We start from the raw sequence: 25678 nt of genomic DNA on the forward strand, positions 1-25678 counted from the left end.
TACATTTTTTAGTGAATATCTGCCAATAATATCGGAGGGCCGATATTGTCGGACATCCCCAGTTGTAATGATGTATCATGGCACAAAATGCATTGTGGAGATGAAAAATGGATGACAGTAACAACTAAATCATATCAATTGGCTCTCAAACAAGGAATGTAAGTGGTGCATTTTTCTCAAAATGAGACTGTCAACGTTCTCACTCTCTTACTTAGATGACCAGCTGTTCAGACACTGAACCAACAGCTGCAGTTTCTCTCTTTTTTTCTTCAGACCCTCGCTTCACATTTTATAAATACACTGAAGGTGGAAAGTGTATGAACCTTTTTTTTTGTTTCATATTGAACCCTCAAAGGTCCAGTGTGTAACATTTAGGAGGATCTATTGGTAGAAATATAATTTAATATTTATAACTATGTTTTCATTACTGTTTAATCACCTGAACATAAGAATTGTTACCTACCGTAGAATCACCCATTTGTATCGATAGACTCTGTGGGTTGCCTTCCGTGGAGGCCGCTATGTTGAACCGACATGTTTCTATAGACAGATAAACCAAACACTGTCTCCAGATAGAGGTGTTTTTTTTTTTTTTTGTGTTTCCTTTGTGCCTAGAAGAGGAGGGTGAAGCGAGGGAGTTGCAATCTGCAACTTCACCGCTAGATGTCCCTAAATCCTACACACTGGTCCTTTAATCTCTTTTTTTCAGTGTCTTCTGAGTTATCAGGTTGTTCTTTTTGAAAATGTGAACACAGACCATGTTACCAGTATGGAGCAACAGAACCAAACAGCTATGCCTGTGATGTTGGGCAAAAAGGGCGATGTTAGCGGAATCAGCCTCACTTTGTGAATTTGAATACTAAGTTAGTTGTAGTTATGTAGATTTATTGCACTTTTACTGCCCTCTGAACAGAGAAACAAACTTAAACTATCAGTAGCTCCAGTTAGGTGACAGAGGCATCAATGAGTGTCACATTAAGAGCTGACATTTAATTACTCGTGCCACATTTAGATGATATAACATTATTAAAAGTCCCAGCTTGTGTCAGAACTCATTTTGCCTTATGGGTTCTTATCAGAATAAAGTGTTTCACTGAAGGAAAACTGTATAAAAAAAAAAAATTTAAGTTTGCTGCTGCTGCCTTAATTCACCTGCCTTCCCATTATTGTAGGTAATCCTGCTTTGTTTGTGTATACTTAGTGGAAAAGATTAGGACAATTAAAATGATCTCTATTGTAAAAGAATGCACCTCAAGAATCTGTCACGTCTCTCTTTTTCCATAGGTCGGTATAGACTTCACAGCATCTAATGGGAACCCTCGGGAGCCGTCCTCCCTCCACTACATTAACCCACTGGGCAGCAACGAGTATCTCGCCGCAATTTTGGCTGTGGGACAAATCATACAGGACTATGATACGTGAGTATATAATGCAGCCTTCTTGGTAGTTGCCGTTTTTTTAATCAATTAGGACTGGAGGAATGGATCTTAAGATAGCTGACTCCAGTCTCAAGGATCTATTGGCAGAAATGGAATATAATATTCATTACCATGTTTTCATTAGTGTATAATCACCTCCTACACACTGGTCAGATGTTGTGATCTCTCTAGGGGATCAAATTCACTGAAAGCATGAGATGGACCTGGGACAGTACGAAAAAGACAATGATCATATGTCTCAGAGCGTCTTTACAAGCACCAGAGTGACAGTCAGCAGTAACAAAGAAATGGTTTCCCTTCTGTCAGTGTACATCACTGTGGGCTTTACTGTTTTTCCAGTTCCTAATATCCATCTTAATCCTATCATCTACTCCATAACCACCGTGCGGAGCTTGAACATGGGCGTCAGTGGTGCACACCAACACACACACAACCAGCTGCTTTGTTACAAATATGATTTTCAGACCTTCTGTCACTGAAAACATAATGAAGACCACCAGTAATACAGAGGTGGCGTTGTTAAGAATATTTAAGGTAACTCTTCTCTCTCAGCAATTTTTTAGTGTCAGGAAAATCTCTGTTGGTCAAAAAGACAATACGTCAGAATCTTTGTGCATCCTCCCCTTGTCTTGGTGAGAAGCAATTTTACAATATTGCTTCATATTATTCTACCAGCTGTCTGCTTGTTTCTCTGCAAATGTCTTTGAATGTGTTTCTTTGTGGAAAAGGGTAACAGGATTTCCTCTGCTGTCTAAATCCAGCTTGTTGAATTTGGATGAAAAAAATGGAAAAAGGTTTAACTAACGTTCCAATCTGTTGCCATGGTTTTCTCCTCAGTGACAAAATGTTTCCTGCTCTGGGATTTGGAGCCCAACTCCCACCAGACTGGAAGGTATGTGTGTATTTGTTAGTGCTGTTGTTGTTGTTGTTATTGTTGTGTGTGTGTGTGTGTGTGTGTGTGTGGTGTGTGTGTGTGTCGTGTGTTGCTGTGTGAGCTAAGACAACGATATGTAAGATACGTGTGTTGTGCTGTGTGGTGGTGTGTGTGTGTGTGTGTGTGTGTGACAGATAGAGTGAAAGAGAGAAAGAAAAAGAGGGGAGGGGTGTCATATGTAAACCTACAGTTAAAACAAGTCTGTATTATACATGCATTTTTCAAACACACACACACACACAGATAAAACTGTAAGCATTATACATGCATATTCACATGATTACGTAACTGTCAACCCATCTGTGTTGCCATGGCAGTGAGCTGATGAAAAGGACAAAGGAGAGAGAGCGGTGAACAGAGAGAGAGCGAGTGAGGGTGGGAGGGAGAAAGTGTGGGAGAAATGGACAGTATTTCTCAACAATATTTTACAGTGTAGTTTGTTCTCTGCGGTTCCTGTCTCCTCAGGTGTCACATGAATTTGCCATCAACTTTAACCCCACTAACCCCTTCTGTTCAGGTGAGCTACTGTGCAGTAGTCACATCGATGACCCTTCTGCAACCTTTGAAAATATAAAAAATTTAATTTTCTCATTTTCACATCATGCTTCAATTTCCTTTTGATTTTGTCAGACTGACTGATAGGTTGGCACCAGTATTGATACGTATATGAGCTGAGCATAAACCTATGATCTTAAATGGTGGTACTGTTGGGTCTCTGTAAATGTTATAAGGAGTTCGGTCTAGACCTGCTCTATATGAAAAGTGCCCTTAGATAACTTCTGTTATGAATTGGCACTATACAAATAAAATGAAATTGAATTGAATTGAATTAAATTGCCTCAAACATATCTCTGGCATTTCTGAACTGCAATATCTACAAAAAGTCAATGTTGCTTCTATATCTTGTCGTATTATAGGCTAAAATGTTATGCTAATACGAGCCTGTAAAGCCCATTGCGACATGACATTGTATTTTATATTGATACAAACAAACTTGACTTAACTTAACCATTAACAAGAGCCAGCTGAACCTTTGCTTGCGCTCAATGCCTCACTAACATGCTGACTAGTTTTCTGTTTACAACACTATTCCACTAATAATAGCATCAGCCAAAAACACTGTTGCTTATTGATTGTTGTGTTCTGTGTGGCCTGTATCCACACCTTCTGCCAGCCAGCTGCATTAACAGAGGTACTAAGCTGTTTCTTTCTCTATAAAGATGTAAAACATTATGTTATTTTCCTACAACGATACTGTCAGGCATAAAATATGTCTACACTAGTGTTGCAACAACAGAAAGGTTGCCACCACTGCCTGAGAGGCTGAAACAGAATTCAGAAAGTCAAAATTAAAGGACAGTATATAGTCCCATTTTCTCTATAAACATCCACTCATAAGGCTACAATGCTGTTGTGGCTGCCTAGAAATAAATAGAACACTACTGCGGTATAAAACTGGAGTATTCTTCAGTTTAACAAGAATACAGGACATCCAGCAAAAAAATAAACATGCCATCTCCAGATCATGTGACAGTAGCAGGTGCTGCACTCCTCTGTGAGTGTCTTGCTGAGTCTGAGTAAATAACACCTTCACACTTCACCTACACTCTACTTAGGGCATTTGTCTAAATTGGCAGTATGAATGCCAGTGCACACTATGACACCAAACAGTTGCTCCTGTCCAGACCAGTGAATGATCCAGATAAGTGCATCTACATTTATTTGATTGTGTGCAAATCTAAAGAAGTGAAATGCCTGGGACTCCCCACCAGCCCATGTAGAAGCTTTTTGGATGATATCTGTAAAAATGTACAGCAAGTTCAATTTTCTTTGACTTAGCAATTCAAGATAGCATATGATCTGGATGATCTGAGCATCTTTACAAATGCTCTCTGAGCATTTCACACATTTTGGCTGATAGAGTAAGCAAGCAAAACCAATGACATCAACCTCAGCTTTTTTTAGTGCTGATTAGCAAATGCTAGCATGCTCACATACTAAACTAATATGTAAATTAGGTAAACATTTATACTTATTTCATTATCACATTATTACATGTTACCTTTGTTATGGTGAGCAGCATGTTGATGTCAGCATTTAGCACCGCTGTGGTCAGGTACAGCCTTACAGAGCACCTTCATCCTTATTAAAATTGAACAGATTTTGAAATCTTTCACCTTGTTTTAATAAACCACAAAGTAAACATTTATTTTTAATACAGTGTATTTGGATCTGTGAACGAAACCATTAGCATTTGAAATGTGTAGGATACAAATGTGTTTATTGACAAATGCAAACGACTTGAGTACCAACTGCTGAGAATACAACTGAGAGACTGAATGAAATAGTGTAACATAAATTCGTCTGACAGATGCAGGAGGTTATGCTCAATAAGAACACTGATACTCAGCCCTCTGCTGAAGAAGACCTGTGTTGAAACGTTAAGTTCTGTGTGCTCCTTCAAATTATGTATACGGCTTGTCGTTATTAAAACATTTGCTTCCACAGACAGCATTTCTTTTTAGGGTAAAAGATTAACTGCTACATACATTACAGCTCATCTTTTCTTGAAAAGGCCAATACAGCCTCCAGTGCACTCTAAAATGGCCAAACAATAAAAGCCGATTTGGAGGACTGCAGTCACAAAGTGGTGCTATTTAAGACCTTCTTAATATAAAGTGCAATATGCAACCATCCTAACAAGGAGTGAACATCATATTTGTTATGATCTATTAATATACAGTATTTTGAAATATCTTCAATTTTCCTAGCATTTTTTACTCTGAAGTGCATATTTTTATCAAACTGAGATGGGAATAAAGAGAACTATCATACCAAGAAATAAACACGAAAAACTAAACACCTGTGTTTAATTTGCAAGTGTTTCCAATCCCCTTAAAGAAACAAAGAGATATGCAGGTCGTTGAGACAGGAGGCTTGTGTTCATCAAATGACACACATTAAATAGACCTTTTTCACAGCAGCCATTTTGACATAAATATCCAGGTAAACACACAGGTTACCACTGATACTAATTAAGGTTCAGTTCCATTCAGGTCAAACCGAGTCAGGGTGCTGCTGTAATGCATGTTGGCTAACTGGAAAGGCTCTACACTAAACTACACTACACTAAATGGAACAGAACCTTGCTGGGTTAAAAAGGTCTATAATCTGGTTGTTAATAAAAATAACTGATGAGAAACAATAACATGTTTTCACAAGCTTCTGGCCCTCAATTAATACATTTTAAGGTGTGTTGGAATTAAAATTCTTTCTCTCTGTCTCCCTGTGTGTAGGTGTGGAGGGTATTGCCCAGGCCTACTCCGCCTGTCTCCCTCACATTCGTTTCTACGGCCCGACAAACTTTTCTCCAATCATCAGCCATGTAGCACGTTTTGCTGCCCAGGCACTTCAGCAAGAGAAAGCAGCGGTAGGTGACAGCTTACCTATTTATCTGCCTTTCCAGGTTTAAATTATTCTTCCAACAAGAAAGATGAGACTCAGGGGATGATACAGTATGTAACAGGGTTGGGCGATATGTTCAAATTTTCCGACCAGCCACCGTCAGTCCAACAACCGGTGACTGCTGATAAATTGCAGCTGAGAGATGAGCAGTGAGTTTGCTATGTGCAACAAATTCTCATAGCTTTAATAAACAAAATAGAGTCACCAAATGTCAAGAAAGGAAAAGAGAAACACATTTTGTCCTCAATAAACAGAAAAATACAACCGCACACCTTCTAAGACCTTATTAAGCAATTTTAAAACACACTTCATTCAAATGTGATAGAAACAAAATAAAACTCACCAAACTGTCTTTAATATGTCTTTGCACAGTTCTGACAATCAGAAACTCTGCTGTCTAACTACCTAATCTGAAAATATTGTGGCTCTACGCCAGAGTCCTGGTTAGAGCCTCAGTGAATCACCTCTTTACTGTATTCCCAGTCGTCAGACTAGTCGGAATAAACCCACGGCAATTAGATGTGAAATTATTCTGGCTCTACAGCTGTTTTAAAGCTGTTGTAAAAACTGTAAAATAAAATCACCCCAAAAAATGCATGGACTCCAACCAATCGGCCAATCAACTCAGCTCTTCTTCCTGTCTGTGAGTAGTTGTGTATCACCTGCACATTTCATTACAATCCTGCCAATATATGCACAGATATTGACCGAAATGTACCCTCTGGGGAGGTCATTAGAGTTTTAGGTTTGTTATGTTGAAGTGGAAAATTTGGCATGAGGGTGGCAGAAGGGCAAAGGTCAAGTGGACTTTATGCTCATTGGAAATCTACCTTATTTGGTTCTTTATTTGGTTTTAATTCTCCACTTTGTCATGCAGGATGGTCTCAGTCAGTGGTTCCCAACCTGGGGGTCGCCAAAGCTTTGCAGGGGGCCGCAAGGCCTTCTTGATTGTAAGGGGTGTAAGCAAACTTTAAAAATATACACAGTAGTCCTATATCTCAGTATGTTGTTCATTTCTGTAAAAAATAATTAAATGAAATTGTCATTTTATATTTGTCAAGTTTAGATTTGTATTTAAGTTCTTTAAAAACCTGAACACAAGCTATATTCACAGACAGCGAATTGTACAAACATATCAGGAAAACTCATCTATGATCAATATTCACAGGAAATAATCTGCACAAATTCATCCAAATTGCTAATTTTACACAACTCCATAAGAAACTCTGCAAACTGGGGTCCCCCAGGTTACGCCCTTGGTAGCTCCACCAACAGCTTCTCCTGGTTAAACTGTTTCTTTCGTTCCTTGAGTTGAAGCAGGCACCATCACTGTCATATCTTTCTAATCTTTTAGTTGAATTGTTTCCACTGTAAGGTTTGTTAGATGTAAAAGAACAGTGTTTTATTCAGTTTTATTGTTTTAGCCACACTAGTGGTGTCTGTCCGTCCCATTCTTGTAAAAGCAATATCTCAGAAATCCCTTGAGGAAACTTCTGGTGAACTGAATTATTTGGTCGTCAAAGGTCAGAGGTGCCATTGATGAATTGGTGGGCTTGACAGACATTTCACAGTTGGTCTGACAGTTAACTGCTGACACTTTTGACTCACAGGTCAAAGGTCATTGTGATCTCCAAATAGGTGAAGAATGAATTTGCCGATTCCATATGTCACACACGTTGACTGGGACGTCACAATGAGTAAACAATGGCTAGCACAGTTTCATCTTTCCATCTCATCCATTCTGCCTTTCATATACTGGCTCATTCTGAATTTCAAGTGTCACAATCACATGACTGCAAACAACATATTGCAACACAAATAGCTAATCGTGACCTGTGAGTGGGTGAGTAAGTTTGTCCTACAGCTCACAGAGAGGCTTTGCATCTAAAAATGTTGAGAGAAACTAAAAGCACCACATTTTGTAGCTATACTCTACACAAATCTATCTTAATAAATATTGTAATAATAATAATAATGTATGTGTATGTGTTTAATCAGTTCAAATCCACAAATTAATTAATAATGCCCCTTTTAAAGCACAGTTATACATTTTAGTTTAGTTTTTATTTCTGTGTCATGCCATACATCCGACCAATCCCACATGGGATTACAAGAAAACCACTGTTTTACAGAAACATATCTTCCAGTAATACATATAGACAAAAAACTAAACCCAAAAAATAACAAAGAGCAAAAAAGGATAAAAAACTTTTTCAAAATAACAGCATTTCAAATGAACTGTACACTGAAAACAACTGCTACATACCAACATACCATTTTTTTCTAACTAGCTAAACTACATGTTTCATATGCGAACAGCCAACACAATCTTGGCGCATCATCCACATTTGCAAAATCAATATTGTTTGAATGCATGGAGACAGAAGTTCGACGAAACAGAGATCATTGGGCTCTAAACAGGACAGTTGAACTATTCAATGAGGTAACAGGTGAACTTTTAGGTTGAGAACGACATGGGACGCATGGAAAACTGAAAATGAAGAAGGATTCCTAAAAGACTGTTAAGCACCACACAGGACACAGAGTGTAACACATATAAACAGTATAATACCTTATAACTCATATCATATATCATGGTTGTGTCAAGTGTAATCATTTTTATTTACATTTTACAGGTAATCTATAAGCATGGTATTGATCAATATATCCATTGAACACTGGTAACCAAACATTATTATGTGTAACTGTACTTGTGTGTTAACTGATTGTGGGGTGACACGCCTGCAGTGTATGGCCGCCGGCGGGAGGGGCTGCAGACCGACTTTCCCTGGACAGAATTTAGAGATATGAAACATCAGCCGACAGGGTTTTCGCGGTTTGCACACTGAGGGTGTGGCATTACATTTGGTATTTGGTATTACACCTGTATTCATGAGTAATTCATTTTTTGTCATTTAAGTATATAAGTCACATATTGTAGTCACGTATTCATTTGAGTCATATGTGTAATCGTAGTCACGAGTAAGACCGGATAAGCCTTGTTACGTGATATGGGTTCTAGCACTGTCTGGGTTGGTGTAAGTGTTTTTGCATCGTACTCATCTGATTCACTGAGTTGGGCTCCTCCCACGGCTGCCGGGGACCCGCCTTTTGGATCTCCTGAGGCCTTGTTGGGGCTCCACAGCATCATCCTCGGCTTTCTCAGTTCGCCTGGCATCACCCACAACAGAATGTCATTGAGTTTTAGCATGCACCACACAGTCATTTTGGTCAGTATTGTCTATCAGTTTGATACTGCCCTTGTTTTTGTTCTCCGAGGCTTTTGTACAGTGGCTCAAATGATACCAGGTTGTATTTCCTTCCACCTGGACTGCAGTCGGAGTTGCTCGCACCACTGTGTATGGCCCATCACGTTGTGGCTGTTGCCACTTTCGTCAACAACAAAAAGTTGTAGTCAGAGCAGTCAGCCTGCTCAGTTGAGAGGGAGAAGTGCGGGGGTGAGCGAGCTTGCGACTCCCCTTTGCTGTGGTGCCGGAAGTGCACGGGAAGTGTCTGTGTCTTTGGCCAAATAGGTGGAGCTATGGGCTGAGCAGCTCTCGACCGGATGCTGTATTGGCAGTCTTTCTGAGCTTTCAAAGCATGAACATCTGCGCGCAGCATATATTTACACTCTTCGGCGTTGTATGGGATAAAATAAAATATTCCTTTATTAATTGAGTATTTTAGTAAATCTTCCCTATTTTCCTACTTTGACTCACAGTTATTGGAACTTAACAACTTCTCTATTTCAACTGTTTCTTACACCATCACAACCAAATTATTCCTTTTCCACCGGTCTATTGGTCCGTCTACTTCACCTACTCAACTATGTTGTTTCACTTAACTTCAGAATAAATTTTACACAATAGTTACACGATATGCCAGCACAAAACACATGTATCAAATCACTTTGCCATATGAGTTAGGGTTAGAACACACTTTAGCAATTTACACTGAATTGCAGCCACACACACAGACATTGGATTCATCCACACGCAATTAGTTTATTTTCAAGATATAGCTAAATTTAGAAGACATGCATGAAGGTTATTCACAAGTCAGTCAGTCTTTGTAGCAGTCAGTCTGATATAGGGATTTGTGATTTCAGTATACCACTGATTATAGTTATTTTTTTATTTATTTTTTTTGCAATCAGATTTTTCCAGGAGGTGTTGGATTCGGGAATGTTGGTGCTCTCTAATCAGTCTACTGGCCACCACTTTCTCCTCTGCTAGGCACGGACACTGGGTGTGTCCACAGTGCACAGTGCACCAGTGGCTCTGTGAATTTTAGGGTTAACCGGGAACCCTGGAGGGTCGAGTCGACTCTTTTCTGATGACCTCTTCACCAATCCTCCTGTTACAATGGTTTATGCCTAATCTTATTTAGTCAATGAGGTCTATAATTGAGCAACATCTAACAGGTATTTATTAATACGACTATTGTACTTACTTTGCCCACTAGGACTGGAGTTATTGCATTACACGTACATATATGGACAAGTCAACGCTATGTACGGAGTCACCGAGCACCAACTGGAATGGCTTTTCTCGTTTTATTACAATAGAGCCCTTTCCGTCGCCGCCCTTCTCCTTGTCTAGTGAATAAACTTCACGTGTTATAACGCCGCCTAAAACAGTTTTGCCCCTTGGCGAGCTCTGGAAGAGATTTGCAAGTTAGGACAGGTTCTGATACACTCCATAAAACTTAACTCCAGCCTCCGACTACCTCAGCATCATGCTGGTCCAACGCATGAATGGCCTGGGCGGGGCTCTGCAGAACGTGTGTTACTCGGCCGTCAGTACTTTTACTTCACAACAACACAGGTTAACCTCTTCACTTTAAACAGCTCTTGATTTACAACTCCTCACAGGCCTAAACGACGGCCTTGGCCACTTGCCACAAACTCCTTTCCTCTCTCTCTGTGTGTCCCGGGACAAACAATCCAACCGCTGATTCTGCTCTCCAATTGGTTGCTCTATCACTTTTTAGAGTCAGATTTAACAAACATTCAGTTTAGCAGTCATTCTCTGTGTGCACGCAGACAACCACAAAAGGACCGACCCCGAACTCTGTCACCATTAGGATCTAGCTCTGGACAGGCCAGAGGAGAAACACACGCACAAGACACGAGTGAAAGCTCCATAACAGAGAAAAACTGTCCTACCTTTTTTATAGCGCTGGAGATTTCACCCGTGCAGCAGCGTAGGCCCCCGGCCCCCCCAAGAGCACAGGCTGGTTCGCCAATTATGTTGGAAAAATGCATGGAGAAAGAAGTTTGTGAACAGACTTTGCAGGATTTATTCAAATCGATACAATACAGTTCAAAGAACTCTTGAGAAAACCAAGTACAATCACAGAACAACCACAGAACCATCACACCTCTATCGAGGCTCTTAGTCTTATAGCTCTCATTGACATCATTTCTCGTCAGCAGTTGGTCATTTCTCATCAGCGGTTGGTTAGTTATCAATTTTCCTTACAATTCAACATGTTATCTAACTTCGACAGAAACGGATGCTGGCTCTAGGAGTTTCCAGTTTCGTGTCAAGGTGTTTCACAATGTTCTTTTTGGGTTTGTCCTAACACTAAACTCAGTGTTTACAGAAGAGGAAACTGTTCTTATTGTTCCAAATATACTCTATTAATATTGTACTAATATTTTCCACCACAGAATCTGTTTATATCTTACAGAACAAAGGCTTGTGCGATGCTCAGTAAAAACTGCACAAGAATACAAAATTGATTTTCTGTATCAGTCAAACAGCACATTGAACAAATCTGCTTTTCTTCTACCAGACTGAACCAACAATTTCATTTATAGCTTTCTTGATATACAAGCAAATACATCCACAAGTTGGATGAGTGGAAAAAAATAGCATGACAATTCCAAATTCCTTTCACATTTTATTACAGAATCTCAAACTCTTTGTTTCTTTTCAAAGTGATATTGTACTTTCTGCTTTGTTGCTCAAAGATTACTGCTCCTCTCCACTGTGAACGATTTGACAGCTAACACATCGTATAATTCTCTACTACCCTCTGATTTCATCTCTTCACAAGACTCTGTACCCTTCTCAGAGCCATCAAACAACTCTTTAAGATTACTTGATCCCTTCACTGATATCCTCTTTCATCTTGTGATACCTCACTTACTGTGTTCTCTGCTTTACCTTTACCCTGCCTGGTGCCAAATCATTGAACCATTTCCCTTGAGTTTTCTGTCCAGTGATATTTACCATGGTTCCTTCCTTTTTGCTCTCTGTAGTGGTTTGTTGTCCACATTCTTGTGTTTTTGTGTGTATGAGCAGTTATGAACTATGAGCCACTGTACATTCATACTTTTTCCTCTGAGACAAAAACAGACACCACCCTCTCTTTTCCCTCTGCCTCTGGAGATGTCTCTGTCTCTGTAATCCTTTTTGGTTCAGTGGTCAGATTGATTCTCGTTATCATTTTGTAGGTCAGATTCCACCAAGAAAACACACACATGCCACTAAATAATATTATTCACTACAGTAGTAGAAGAGCAGTCAGAAGTGAGTGGCTGTCGTAATTTATCTACTCTGTTTGATGACTGACGGGACAAACAAGTGTGTGCATCTGTTGGCTCCGAGTCATGGCACATTGACCAGAGTGTCAGGGAGGAAGGTGACAGACTGGAGTGACAACTTCTGTCTTCTCTTCCTCCATCTCACACCTCTTTTCAGATGAGACACTGACCGGGCATTTCACACATTTTTGGGCTTAACAGCATGATATGGACGTATCCTCCATCTCATTTTCTCCTCTGTGTCATTTTATCTGTAGTTTTCCTCCACTCCTGTCCACTCACTCACATATCTGACTCTGTGCTAGCAGCGTGGCTGTAGGGATGGTAATATTCGCTGGGTGGCAGAGAATGAATCCTATTGACTTTTGTGATGCCCTGAGTTATCCTCTCACCACCAGGAGGTTGATATGTGTGGTTTTAAGAGAAATGTTTCAACAAATTATTGGATAGATTGCTGTAAAATTTGGTACTCGCATTAATGTCCCCCTCAGGATGAATTGTAATCACTTTGGGGATCCACTTTTCACCATCAGGCCAAACTTCTACTTTGTCCAATGCTTTGGTTTATGACCAAATACCTGCAAAGCCAATGCCAATCCCATTTGTCTCAGTTGTACTTTGTGCTTAGTGATAATTAGCATGCTAACATAAGATGGCGAACATGGTTAACAATATACCTGCTTGACAGCAGCATGTTATCATTGTCGCTGTGAGCCTGTAAGCATGAAGTTAGCATTTATCTCAAGGCACTATTGTGGTCCCTGTGAAATTCCGAAACATGTTTCCAGCTAATACATCACAAATACGTTTAGCGGTACACCTGTAGTCTGAGTTTAGTTTTAATCAAAACTAGTATACAGTTCTGCATACAGTACTTCCATCATAATCCAACCACTGGATTACGTATCTGAGGCAGTAACACATAAAGTCCAAATGAAGAACAAGCCTAAGGCTCAGTCTCACACCCATGATGGCTTTCTATTTTGGTAGAATTTCTTGGTAGGAAGTCATACAGTATTCCTCAAGCTGCGGTACAGTCTCATTGAGGTAGGAACTGTTAATGGTTTCAATAAAATCATACTGGTTAGAACATCAATAAGGAAATATTGAGTCCAGTTTAAAAGCTTATCAGATGCTAATTATTTTCCTCTGACACTGGATTTTACACTGAAAACTGAAAGCAGTAAGTTGCTCCTCTGTCTCAATGAATGAAAGAATGCTACATGTTAGATCCTACTATACATTTTACCCAGAATGTAATCTCATATATTTGTCCAGGCAAAGTGACATTGGAATGTGCTGTGACAAATGTTGCCCCAGGATCAAATTACTGCCTGATAACCCCACTTTTCGAACCGGAGCCCTCTGCACAGGCAGTGGTCTCGCTGAAATGAACGAGGAGTCTGAAGTCATACGGTGACTTGAAAGATCATCTGGTTAATATTCCAATTTCTGAGACAATATTTCTTGCTGAGGAATTTCATTTTCATTTTCTTACTTTTCTTACTCTCTTTTGCATGTCTAATCAAAGCCACTGTTTGGTCCCACCTGCAGCACAATTTTTCCAAACATTTCCATTGCTATTTGCACCAGAAGTAGTTTTTTCACCTTGGCTATACACAAGTCTTGAATGAGAAATATTTGGCCACTGAGAGACAAATCACAACTAAATGTGTAATCACTGCTGGCGCTCGAGCACAGCTTCTAAATCTGTCGCTTGGGGACCGAAATAAGAGAGGTATTTATGCCTTTGGAACCACAGATGTGTTTACTGTGAGGCAGTGGTTAGCACTGTCAAAGACCCTGGGTTGCAACCCCAATAAAGTCAAATCAAGCCATACTTATTTTAATTTCAGATGTTTGGTCTTTCAAATTCAGAGCTAGCAATGCAAAATGAAAGAAGCAGTCATTCCATAAGAAAAAGACACCTCCATTAAGAAACAGCAGGCTGTGCAGCTGGAGCTGAACACTTGTCCCTGTCCATGGTTCACTCTGTTTCAGTTTACGCTTGCGCACTCTGATGTTTTGTACTTGAGATCAAGTTTCAGACTGCAAGACTACTCTGCCGCTTGGACAAGATTAGCAGGGGCACAAACTGTGTTGCTGATGTTTATAGGGCAGCAAGAGAGATGACAAACAGCAACACTGGGGTTAGAAATCACCTGTAAGAAAAATGTACCAATGTGCAGCACTCTCAGGTGGTTCGGATCTGCAAACTTTCAACAAATGGTACACGTGCCCCTCTTGAATATATCTAGTGGCATGTCTCCTGCCTATATCTAAAGAGAGTGCAGTGGCTGGGTATCATTATGCTCCCACGGTGCTTTTTGTCCCTAATTGTACCCTGTCACCCTGTGGAGAACAAATACATGAGCGAAATACACAAAGGATTGTACTTGTCTGTGAGTTGTGTGCCAGAATCCTTTTGTTTCTGTAAGGAAATGATTGCAGACCCTTTTCTTGTTTTACATTACAGTGAGTTCAAACAGGGGTGGAACATAGGAAGGAGTAACAGACAATGAGATGTGACAGCCGCAGCAGAAGTGTGTGTGGACCACATGCTGGGGTAGTGGGTAGACTGGTGTGTGTGTGTATGTGTTGGCGCAAGTGGGTGGGTAGGTTGTAGGCTGCACAAATCGGCTGCTGCTCTGTGCTCAGTGTTCTTGTTCCTCAGATAATGAGAGAACCTGCGACTGCAGACTGTGTGACTGTGTACGAACACACTCCTGCCACTAACACACACACACAGGCTGCGAACCAGTACAGTTTGTGCGTGGCCCAGTGTGTGAGCGACCCTGTCTGTCTATGTGATAATGATTCTCTAATGAGCGCTGCTGTTAGCACATTAAAGAGACAGGCTTCAGAGCCCTCCCTGCGTGTGTGTTTCTGTGTGTGTGTAAAATGGAAGTGTGATTTTGTTCCGAGTAAAGTCAGCGTGGTCTCCACGTTGTCTGTTATTATCATAGGATAACCATTTACATTCAAATACACAGAACCGATGCATGTTCTTTGAGTGTGTGTGTGTGTGTGTGTGTGCCTGTATATGATCTGCCTTATATCTAACCATTACCGCAGAGCATTTTCAGTAACATCTGGCCTTTTGAGAACTCCCTCAAACAGCACAGCCAAATCTAACTCTATAACTATTTGATATAAGTGGTCAATTCTTACTGAAATCAAGCATGGCCTCAGTTCAGGCAGAATATGCTCTTGTACTGGCTGATCAGCATCACAGTTATTGGCTCATTTGCTGCTGTGTGTCATATTCAGGCAGGTGTAGAGTATATGAGAGACACTATCACTGTTTACTTTAATGATCGCACTCATGCCACTGCTGTTCATCCCTCCACCACCCCAACCTCCTCCTTATGTGGTATTTTGCATCATCTGTCCTATGCTAGTATTTATGAGTGTATTTATTGTGTCCTCAAAGTGCTTCATTTATCATTTTATATGTTTGTATGCTCTTTCTCTTTTTCATCACTGGATTCATTTTTTTTCTCTTTTTTCTTCCATCATTTTTTTCCCAGGAACAGATGGTGTGTTCTGTCATATGAATGGAGCCCAACTTGCTCTAATGCAGAAAAGCTTTCATTCTGTTTTCTGTTTTTCTCTCCCTCGTGCAGTGTTGTCCAGCTCCTGTCACTCCTAACACTCCTTTATTGCTTTTTTTCCAGATTTAGCCCTTGTCTGTCTTTGTCCTCGCCCTCCGTCTCCACTTCCACAACACTATATCACTCTGCTTACCATTCTTGACACCATAATCATTATATTGTAACAGATTCTCTTTTTTATCTTGATGAAAATTTCAAGTAACTGAAATTTGAGATGCATCAGTAACATCACATAAAAATGTGATTTCTTATTTTCCCTTTGTGTCTTCTCTCCCTCCTTTCTCTCTCCATCTCTCCCCTTGCACAACCCCTCTTCCCCTCTGCAGCAATACTTCACTCTCCTCATTATAACAGACGGTGTCATTAGCGATATGGACGAGACACGTCACGCCATCGTACAGGCGTCAAAGCTACCCATGTCTATCATCATCATCGGCGTGGGTAACGCAGACTTTGCTGCCATGGAGTTCTTAGATGGAGACGCCAGCGTTTTGAGGTCCAACACAGGAGAGGAGGCTGTTCGGGACATTGTGCAGTTCGTCCCTTTCAGGGATTTCCGTAATGTGAGTACTTCTGTCAGGCTGTTACACAATGAAAACCAGGGGGATGACACGGAGCCTGTAAGCACATTAAAAAAAGAGAGAAAGAAAGAAACTGCTTGTACTAAACGGTTGAGGTTTACTGTAAAAAAAAAAAAAACAATTAAGAATTTAGATTGGTGTCAGGTACGTTCAGTCTTAACTTCCAGATACTTCATTTTCATTTTTTCATTGCACTATGCTATGTAGCAACGCCCAGTCTAACAGTCTTGCACACAAGGTACAGTCTGAGATCCTTGTTCTCTTAAATGGGTATAATTGCTATCCTCAAAACTTATATAGGTGTCACAGTAGCTGCCCGCTTCAAACCAGTGAGAAGAGCTCAGATAAAACAGCACGGACAGAAATGTGTGAAAAGATGGTTTAAAAAACTTTGGTAGACAACTTTATGTTCATGTAGGCTCCCATCACTAATAGTAAGCTGATGGAGAAAATAGTTTCCAGGGCCTTTGTATGTTTTTTCTATCCAGTGGTCTTTTTAAATGAGTTCCAATCCCAGAAGTGAAAGTTGTGCTACTTACTTAAGGCGTTTTGAGTTGGGTCCAGTATTGAGTGAGAGAGCTGCAGCCTGCAGCCACAAACCGGCTACAGTGTAATCCTTATGAGCAATTGGTCACCATCCCTATATGTCCATTGAAAGTCTTTGTTTTTGATAATGACTGGCAGAGAAATTAAAAGGTCTCTGTTCATTTGCTTGAACTGCTGTGTGTTCAAGGTAGTCTCACTCAAAGAGAAGTCTCGAGAAATATCAAGGTCTTGATTGAAAGTATTTCATATTATTTCAGTATAAGTATATTAATAGGTATATTTACAGTACAATGCACTTCAAAGTTTAGGCTGTGACAAGCGCTTCACCGAGCAAGCCCTAAGAGTCCACTTTATTCTACCAAAAGAGACCAAAAACAGAGCTAAAACAGAGTGATTATTGGACTTACATTCATCAAGTGGCCAAAAAAAAAGACTCCAAATAAATGCTAATGTTCCTCCATATCTGCTGAATAGTTCACCATGTTAAATTATTATTATTATTCATCAGTCATCAATCTTTTTATATATTTATAGGAGATTAGAGCTAAATTTGTTGCCTATTGGTCATCTCTCTTGTGTAAATCAATTCCCTAGTGCTTTTATCTTCAGATGTACAAAACTGGTTTATCAGGATGTATAACTCTTACACTGCACAACCATGCTGATACACTGGACTGTGACTTAAAATGTAAGTGAGCAAAATATTAATATTTTACTATAAATGTAATGTAAAATGAAACCTTCAACTTTAGTGTTTGTTGAAGGCCTATTTACATCTTTTTTTAGATATACAGTACATATACAACTATATATATATATATATATATATATATATAGAGTTGTATAGGTATATGTATGTATATATATATACTGTATTACTGTTACTCTCTACATAAGAAGTATTTTGGTATAAAAAGCCACATTTCTTTCTCAACCAAGTATCATAAATACATTTCTTGATTTGCAACAAACCAAACTGCTTGACAATTGTTTGACTATTGAGGGAGTTATTCGGATTTAAATTGTGAAGCTAATGTTTGGACTTGCCAATGTGATTTACAGTGCTACTTTGACTCCATCTTAGTTCTGCAATAGAGGCTTTACCTAATCACATGATGTCATGCTGTCTTGAGTGTGAATGTGTTACCAAATGGCAGCCTGTTGCTACTCAGATTGTAGCTGGTCGCAAACCACACACACATACAGAGTGTGTTAGATGAGGAGAGCTGCCTGGTTATCTCAGACTCGACAGAGACACTGTTAGTGAGTGTGCAATGTTCTGTGTTGACGAGCATACATACTGCGCATATAAAAAGTGTTAATGTGAGTGTCCATACATGTGCACTGTAGGTGAGCTCATGGACTGATTTGTGTGTGTACATTTGTAGGCTGTACACAGGAGGCATTTTTGGTCAATTTTGTAAATTTTCTGTGTGTGTGGGCTGGTGGTGGGCGATCTGACTTCCTCTGTAGTGGGAGGAACAGACAGTGTTTGCTGGCTTCATTCCAGTGCGTCGGTGGGAGGGTGAGAGACAGCAACAGACATAATAGAGAGGAAGAGGGAGAAATGAAGCTGAGACCAAGGAAATTTAATAATGAGAGTGACCTAAAATGATTAGCTGTGTTGGCAGGCTTACTTTCACTACAAATTACTGTCTTCATAAAGTTGGTGTAGTTGGTGGTGATTAGATTGTCTTAAGTTACTAGCTGTTGTTTGGAACCTTTTTTGTTTATTGTCTCAAAAGTAAATTAAACTATTTTAAATTCAACCCTAAATTGTACCAGAAGCCAACGAAGCCAACATCAGGTTGATATAGGAACACTGTAGAGTCATAGTAAGCAATCGTGCAGGAATATTTTGAACTAATTGGGCTACAGGGTATTTACTTAAACAAGATAATAATGCATTACAGTAGTCCAGATGTGAGGAAACCAAACTGATTGTTCGAGCTGTTGAAAAGACGAGAGGGGATGCAGCACTGAATAACTTACTTGAGATTTTTCTCAAAGTTGAATTGGGAATCAGAAATGGCCGCTTGGTTTCTGGAAACCAACTTTGGGTTAGAAGCCAGGAAACCTACCAAGGAATTTTGCAGGGTCTAATTTGGTGTAAATAAATATTTGTGATTTTTAACTTCAGAAAACTGACACATCGAGGCATTCATCACATTAGGATAATTATGTAAAATAGCCAGTGGTCTGGTTTCATAAATATATAAAACTGGACATCATCAACATAGCAATGATAAGAGACACGGCAAAACCGATAGATAATGTGGAAGCATGTAATGGGATACTTAAACAGGTCCCACAATTGAACCTTGAGGGACTCCACATGACAGAGTCTTCTACAAGTTTATAGATATTTCAAAGGGAATAGAGCTAGACCAATAAATTAAATCACTATCTGTGTATGTCTCTTTATAAGAAACAAGAACAGAATTGGCAAACATATGTTTGTGATAATTTAGAAACAGTGTTTCCATTACATATTATGTCCGTCAAAGAGCACTAAGCACTAAGCTAATTTTTAGTACATATTGTGTTTAAAACTCTTAAGGGGTTCTTATTAAAATGTATTAAAGTTTATGTTATGTGTTTATGAAAACCATATATCAACCGATATGTTATTTTTAGATTTTTAAACTTTATTTTTTATTTTTTTAAATCCAGTATTGGTCTGGCTATTGTAGGAAATAAATAGTACATGATAAGGGGGGCATCATAGAGCCATTGCAAGAGGTTACAGATGACAAGGAGGCAAGATGTGGAATGCATCTAAAATTGAATAAATCTGATTCACAATTTACTCAGAACCAAAATGTCATGTAAAGTACATTATGGAAAGATTGTTCATTATTGAAAAAAATTGGCAATTCTCATCAAGTGTCAGCACTTCAGGCAAAGATTAATGGTGTTTTTCAGGACAGAAAACTTAGTACTGTTTTGTGTTTTATGTTGGTATTTCTAGCACTGTTGTCAGGGAAGTAGATCTTTCTGTCCATACTGGTGTTTTCTTTGAGATGTCTGTCAAGAAAAGGTATATAAATTAGCGTATATGTTGTCTTTTTATGCAGGCTATGTCCATGTCAATAAGGTTAACACCAGACTCTGCTGATTCGCTCTTTGATAATTTTGACCGTGAAACTCTTTCAAACTGAAAGTTATTGATGGTATTGCACCTGAAAAGATAAAGACCATCTCCGACAAGCAGAAGGCACCATGGAGAAACACCTCAGCTGTGACAAGTCAGAAAAGAGAATGCAGGAAAGCTCAGAGAGAAAAACACATTTTCAGATTCACTATGACATTTTTAAGGAGAAGCTTTGTATTTACTGTTTAGAAGCTAACTAATCCCCCAACAAGATTAGCCTCCGACTTCCTTTCTCTCGAGTGTAATGAGTTTGCAGCTTTTTTGGTGGAAAAAATATCAGGTTGGCCATAAATTCCTCCATGTCAACAAACTGAACAAGTAAACATCCAAAGTCCACTTTCAATGGGTGCTGGATCAGAAAACATAATATATGTTCTGTCTACTCAGTTGTAAAGTTTATGTTCCTTCCTGACTGTTTGAGCAAGTTGGTGTGTTTTTCCTTCATTTGATATAAGTGACTTGAAAAACAGACCAACAAATGTAAAGAGGAGCATACACTAGTAAAGTAAACATCATGCAGCCATCAGCCAGCTCTCTGACTGGAGAGATCACTCAAAGTGGGACCAAAAGAGACCACAATCACCAGAATTCTAACCTTTTTCAGCCTTCATTTTGCTTTGTGTGTTTGCAGTCATGAACGTGCTCTCTTGGTCTTTTTCTCTGTCAGGCACCCAAGGAGACCCTTGCTAAGTCGGTCCTGGCCGAGCTGCCTCAGCAGGTCACCCAGTACTTTAAACAGCGGAATCTACCTCCCACCAACCCGGCACCGGAGTGACATGCCCCAAAGACGAGAGCCCACACGCTGTACAATAGCTCAACAAAACCTCTCTTCTCGTTAACAGCAAACAATACAGAGTGAAAGTGTGTATATCAGCTGTGAACAAAAATAAGTTGTGGACAAAAAAACAAAACATTGAAGACATCCCTGTCATTATAATTGGAAAGTTTTAACTGGTTAAAGAATGTTTGGTAATATCCAGTGTGAATCCATCCGAACTGATATTTTCTGTTTCGTAAAGCTTTCCAGAACACACACACACACACACTATGATGATAATGTGTAAAGGACCTTGCATGTCTCCAGTAATGGCAGGTGTGTCCAAATGATATGGATATATATGAATATGCAGGTAAAACACTGGCCTTTTTTTTTAGAGAAATTAAAAAATATCTTGATTCATCAGGATGTAGTTTTCGTTTCTTTTGCATGTGAGTGTCTTGTGATTGATACCATGTGATACATACAACTCCTCGGTGTAAAGTCCTCTCTAAGCTGAAATATATCAGTGGTTGAATCCCCTCCTGTTGTCCTATGGATCCTTTCCAGGTAGCGGATCAGATGAAGGCTGTTTGCTTTTGTGCTCACATGTGGCGGACTCGCAGCCTGAGCCTGAACAGAGCACTGTTTCTTCACCCCGGCTCTGTCGTCAGGGTGAGTCTTGATCACCAGTCATCTGATAGGCAGGTTTTATTGCTCCACTGTGCTTATTTGATTCAAGAGGACAGTATCAGAGGAGGATGAGGCCGTAGTGGCAGCTGTAGCACTAACACAGGATAGATGTGGGATACTGTGTGAACTCATTAGGCTGTTAAATATGGGGCCGTTTTGCTAGCTTTTGCAAAATCCTTTGATTTGACTTCGGTTCATCCTGCATGTTGCCAATATCTACTCACTGTTTACAAACTGATGCTGATGATCACAAACGCATGATTTTTTTTCTTCTCAAATTATGTATTTATCAGATTTTGTAAATATTTTAATGAGATTCTGTTGAAAGGGAAAGAAGTGTTACATGGCACAGAACGTGTCAGAGAAGGCTTGTTAGTGTCTTTACAGAGTGGAAACAGAAGAGGAGTTTCTGATATGCATATGTATCGAATGTATATTTATATGATGCTGTTTATGTTAAGTCAATGTTTCTGACATGTTTTTAATGTACTTTTTATGCAGTGCTGAATTGTGTACTTCAACTACTACTATGTGTATTGCTGTGCATCTTTGTACTAAATGTGTTGCTATTGATTTTATAAAGTTTTGTCTATGTCCACACTCAGGTTAATAAACTGAAGGAAATGTCACATGTGCACTGTCTCTGTGGATATAAGAGCAGAACAACCACAACAATACACACGGGCTACAAAGACACAAAACGACTAGAGATGCAAAATGACCAAAAAGACATGAAAAATGACCACAAAGAGACAAAAAAAGACCATAAAGAAACACAAAACAACTACAGAGAGCCAAAACATCCAGATATGAAAAACGACCAGACACAAAATAACCACAGAGCGACAAAAACACGATGACAAAGTGGCACAAAACAGCTACAAAGAGACTAATTGACTACAAAGAGATGCAAAACAAGAAACAGGTGGGTGGTGACAAAAAAACCTTTGAACCAGATTTTTTGTTTTACTCCTCGGCTCTGAATTACAGCCTGCTGCTACCAGTTAAATGGATGTAGTGAATTCAGTTTACACAACGTCTGGCGTCAAAGAAACTCCTAAAAGTGACAAATAGAGGAAAATAGTTCCTGAAAGAATCCAGTCCAGAATTCGTCCTCATCGCAGCTCCATCCTTCAACCTTTTTGGCAGTACGTGGATGTGTTGGTGCTGCTGTCATTGGCACAAACCACATTAAACAAACTAATAATTGCCACATTGAAAGAAATGTGGTGGCAGGGGACTCATTGTCATCTATAGCATTTGTGTTTGGTACACCTCAAAACTCCACCCTGAAAAATCCTGAACTGATATCTTCTGTGTACGTTGGTTATATTATTTGTTGTCATGGTAACTCTTTTCACAGCTACACCAATGATACTGAGCTACGGCTGCCTTAATGATGTCAGTGAACTGTCCTTGGAAAGAAATGCTCGTTACTGGCCATGAACACAAGATAAAATTATCCTCCAGTCCCATCATCATCTCCTATACCGCAGGAGAGGACATTTTATCAGCAAAAGAGAGGCACAAACATCGCACTGCTTAGGCTGTTTAATGACACTGAGAGACTTAAGTACATTCTGAGATCATCTCACCTTGACTGCCACCCTGTTTTTCTGTCTTAATCAGCTAACTGAGCTCAGCTTCACACGCACAATTCTGCTGCCAAGGTTTTAATGAGGACCGAATACACATCTAAGAATCCAATTACCTGAATTAGTTTTGATCTAGTCCAATTTCACACATTAATTTTATGGTCCATGTAGATCTGGCTCCAAGCTACATCTGAGATCTTTTAACCCCTAACATACTGTTCCAAGCATCCATCTCCCAAACCTGTTCAAACTACTTTTATAGAAAGACTTTATGATATATTTTGTACCTCAATACTTTTTTGAGGTTGTATCTATAGCTTCCATACCTACCCCTATGCACAGGCAGCAAAATAACAGATCCACAAGATGGTGGTGCTAGAACAGCTTCATATTTTGGCCTGAGCTGTAGGGCTTATTAGATTGCTCCTTTTTAGGTTAGGAGTAATTCAATCTAGATTTCTTTTTTTTTTAGATCAATTTTAATAACTTTCTTGACTGACTTTTTAAGATGCTAACACGCTAAACGGGGATGGTAAACATGCAAATTCTCTGCACCTTCATTATGAATATCTTGGCACGTGTAGAGCCTCACAGAGCCGATGGTTTGGCTCGTAAGTCTTAAAAATTGACATTGGACTCATTTTACTGTGTAGGCTGTGTGTTAAAAACAGGCCCCTTGAAGGAACGCACTGAGAATAATTCAGAGGTCAGAACTAGGCTTGTTGCAGCACCTGTGACATTTTTGCCACACTCAGAGGGGAGTTAGTGCATTCCTAAAATGTATCATTTATTGTGTAAGCTGTGACAGTATTTCCCTCATTCAGTGGTATGCCAATAAGAAATCTGAGGGATCGCAATATGATCGGTCTAAATATAGCTATTTTCTTGTGAACAAGTTAAAAAGGAAGAATCACTCTTTGGGGTTCATTATTCATAATTCATGTACACACACACACACACACACACACACACACACACAGTACTTTGAGGTAAGTGGTCAGATGTGGACATTATCACACCTAAAATGGTTGAGAACCACTGACCTGAAGGAAGTGGTACCTAGTACCAGATAAAGACAATGGCTGGATTACTGCAGTTTACAATTTCCAACCCACATTTGGTGCCTGATAATAAAACAAAGTTGTTGGGGGGTTTTTTTTCTCTCAGTATCCTGCAAATATACTAGCTCAATGTCTCCTGTCACACACACACAAATACGCACAGTAAACACAGTACAAGGGAAAGCTCTTTTATTTCAGATCAACAAAACAAAGCTCCAACGCCTGAGACAGCAGCAAACAGTCCATCATCTCTCCAGCACGATGTGACTTTGAGACCAACTACTGATGAGAAAACACATTACATCACACAAATAAAAACAGGACTTTTCAAACCATTCAGACTTTGCTTTTAACCCAAAGAGAGAGAGAGTGAGAGAGATCAGGCTTGTTGCACGCCACCTTGTGAACATTCTTTTGCCCAGCACGGTCACGAGGTGAGTCTACGTGCATTCCCTAAAATGTATCATTTATTGTGTATAGATTGAAAGTATTTTCCCTCATTCAGTGGTATCGCCAATAAGAAATTGAGGGAAATCGAAATATGATCGGTCTAAATATAGCCTACTTCTCCTCTCTTGTGAACAGTTAAAAGGCAGAAAATCACTCTTTGGGGGTTCATTATCTCATAATCATGCACACACGACACAAACACACCACACACACCACAACACACACACAACACACACACCACACACACACCACACACACACACACCACACAACACACACACACACACACACACACACACACACACCACACACACACACACACACCACACACACCACACACTACTCTGAGGTAAGTGCTCAGATGTGGACCATTATCACACTAAACATGGTTGAGACACATATATACCAGAAGTGTCACTAGTACCAGGAAAGACACTGCTGGAATTCTGCAGTTACATTTCAACCATTTGGTCCTGTATAAAAACACAGTTGTGGGGGGTTTTTTTTTCTCATCAGTATCCACCTGCAAATATACTCAGCTCAATGATCTCCTGTCACACACACCACAAATAACGCACAGTAACACACCAGTACAAGGAACCAGCTCTTTTATTTCAGATCAACAAAACAAGAGCTCCCAAACCGCCTGAGCAGCAGCAAACAGTCATCATTCTCCAGCGAGATGTGATCTTTTGAGACCAACTCACTGATGAGAAAAATTACATCACACAAATAAAACAGGACTTTTCAAACCATTCGGACCTTTGCTTTTAACCCAAAGAGAGAGAGAGTCGAGAGAGATGAGAGAGAGAGAGAGAGAGAGGAGAGAGAGAGAGA

At 39.7% G+C, this 25678-nt stretch overlaps 1 protein-coding gene across 1 annotated transcript; it reads left to right on the forward strand.

Moving 5' to 3' along the window:
* Positions 1-1284: 1284 nt before the first annotated feature.
* Positions 1285-22350, forward strand: LOC118339613 (copine-2-like; the record flags this gene model as incomplete). The annotated part of the gene is given in 6 exon segments (XM_035677336.1): positions 1285-1418; positions 2277-2331; positions 2839-2890; positions 5670-5803; positions 16332-16568; positions 20954-22350. Coding segments are annotated over 6 exon segments (720 nt in total), but the record flags the coding sequence as incomplete, so codon positions are not given.
* Between the last annotated feature and the right edge of the window lie 3328 nt (positions 22351-25678).

Source organism: Morone saxatilis, unplaced genomic scaffold (genome assembly GCF_004916995.1).
Source record: "Morone saxatilis isolate NCDOM2014 unplaced genomic scaffold, NCSU_SB_2.0 Contig5, whole genome shotgun sequence".
NCBI lineage: Eukaryota > Metazoa > Chordata > Actinopteri > Moronidae > Morone > Morone saxatilis.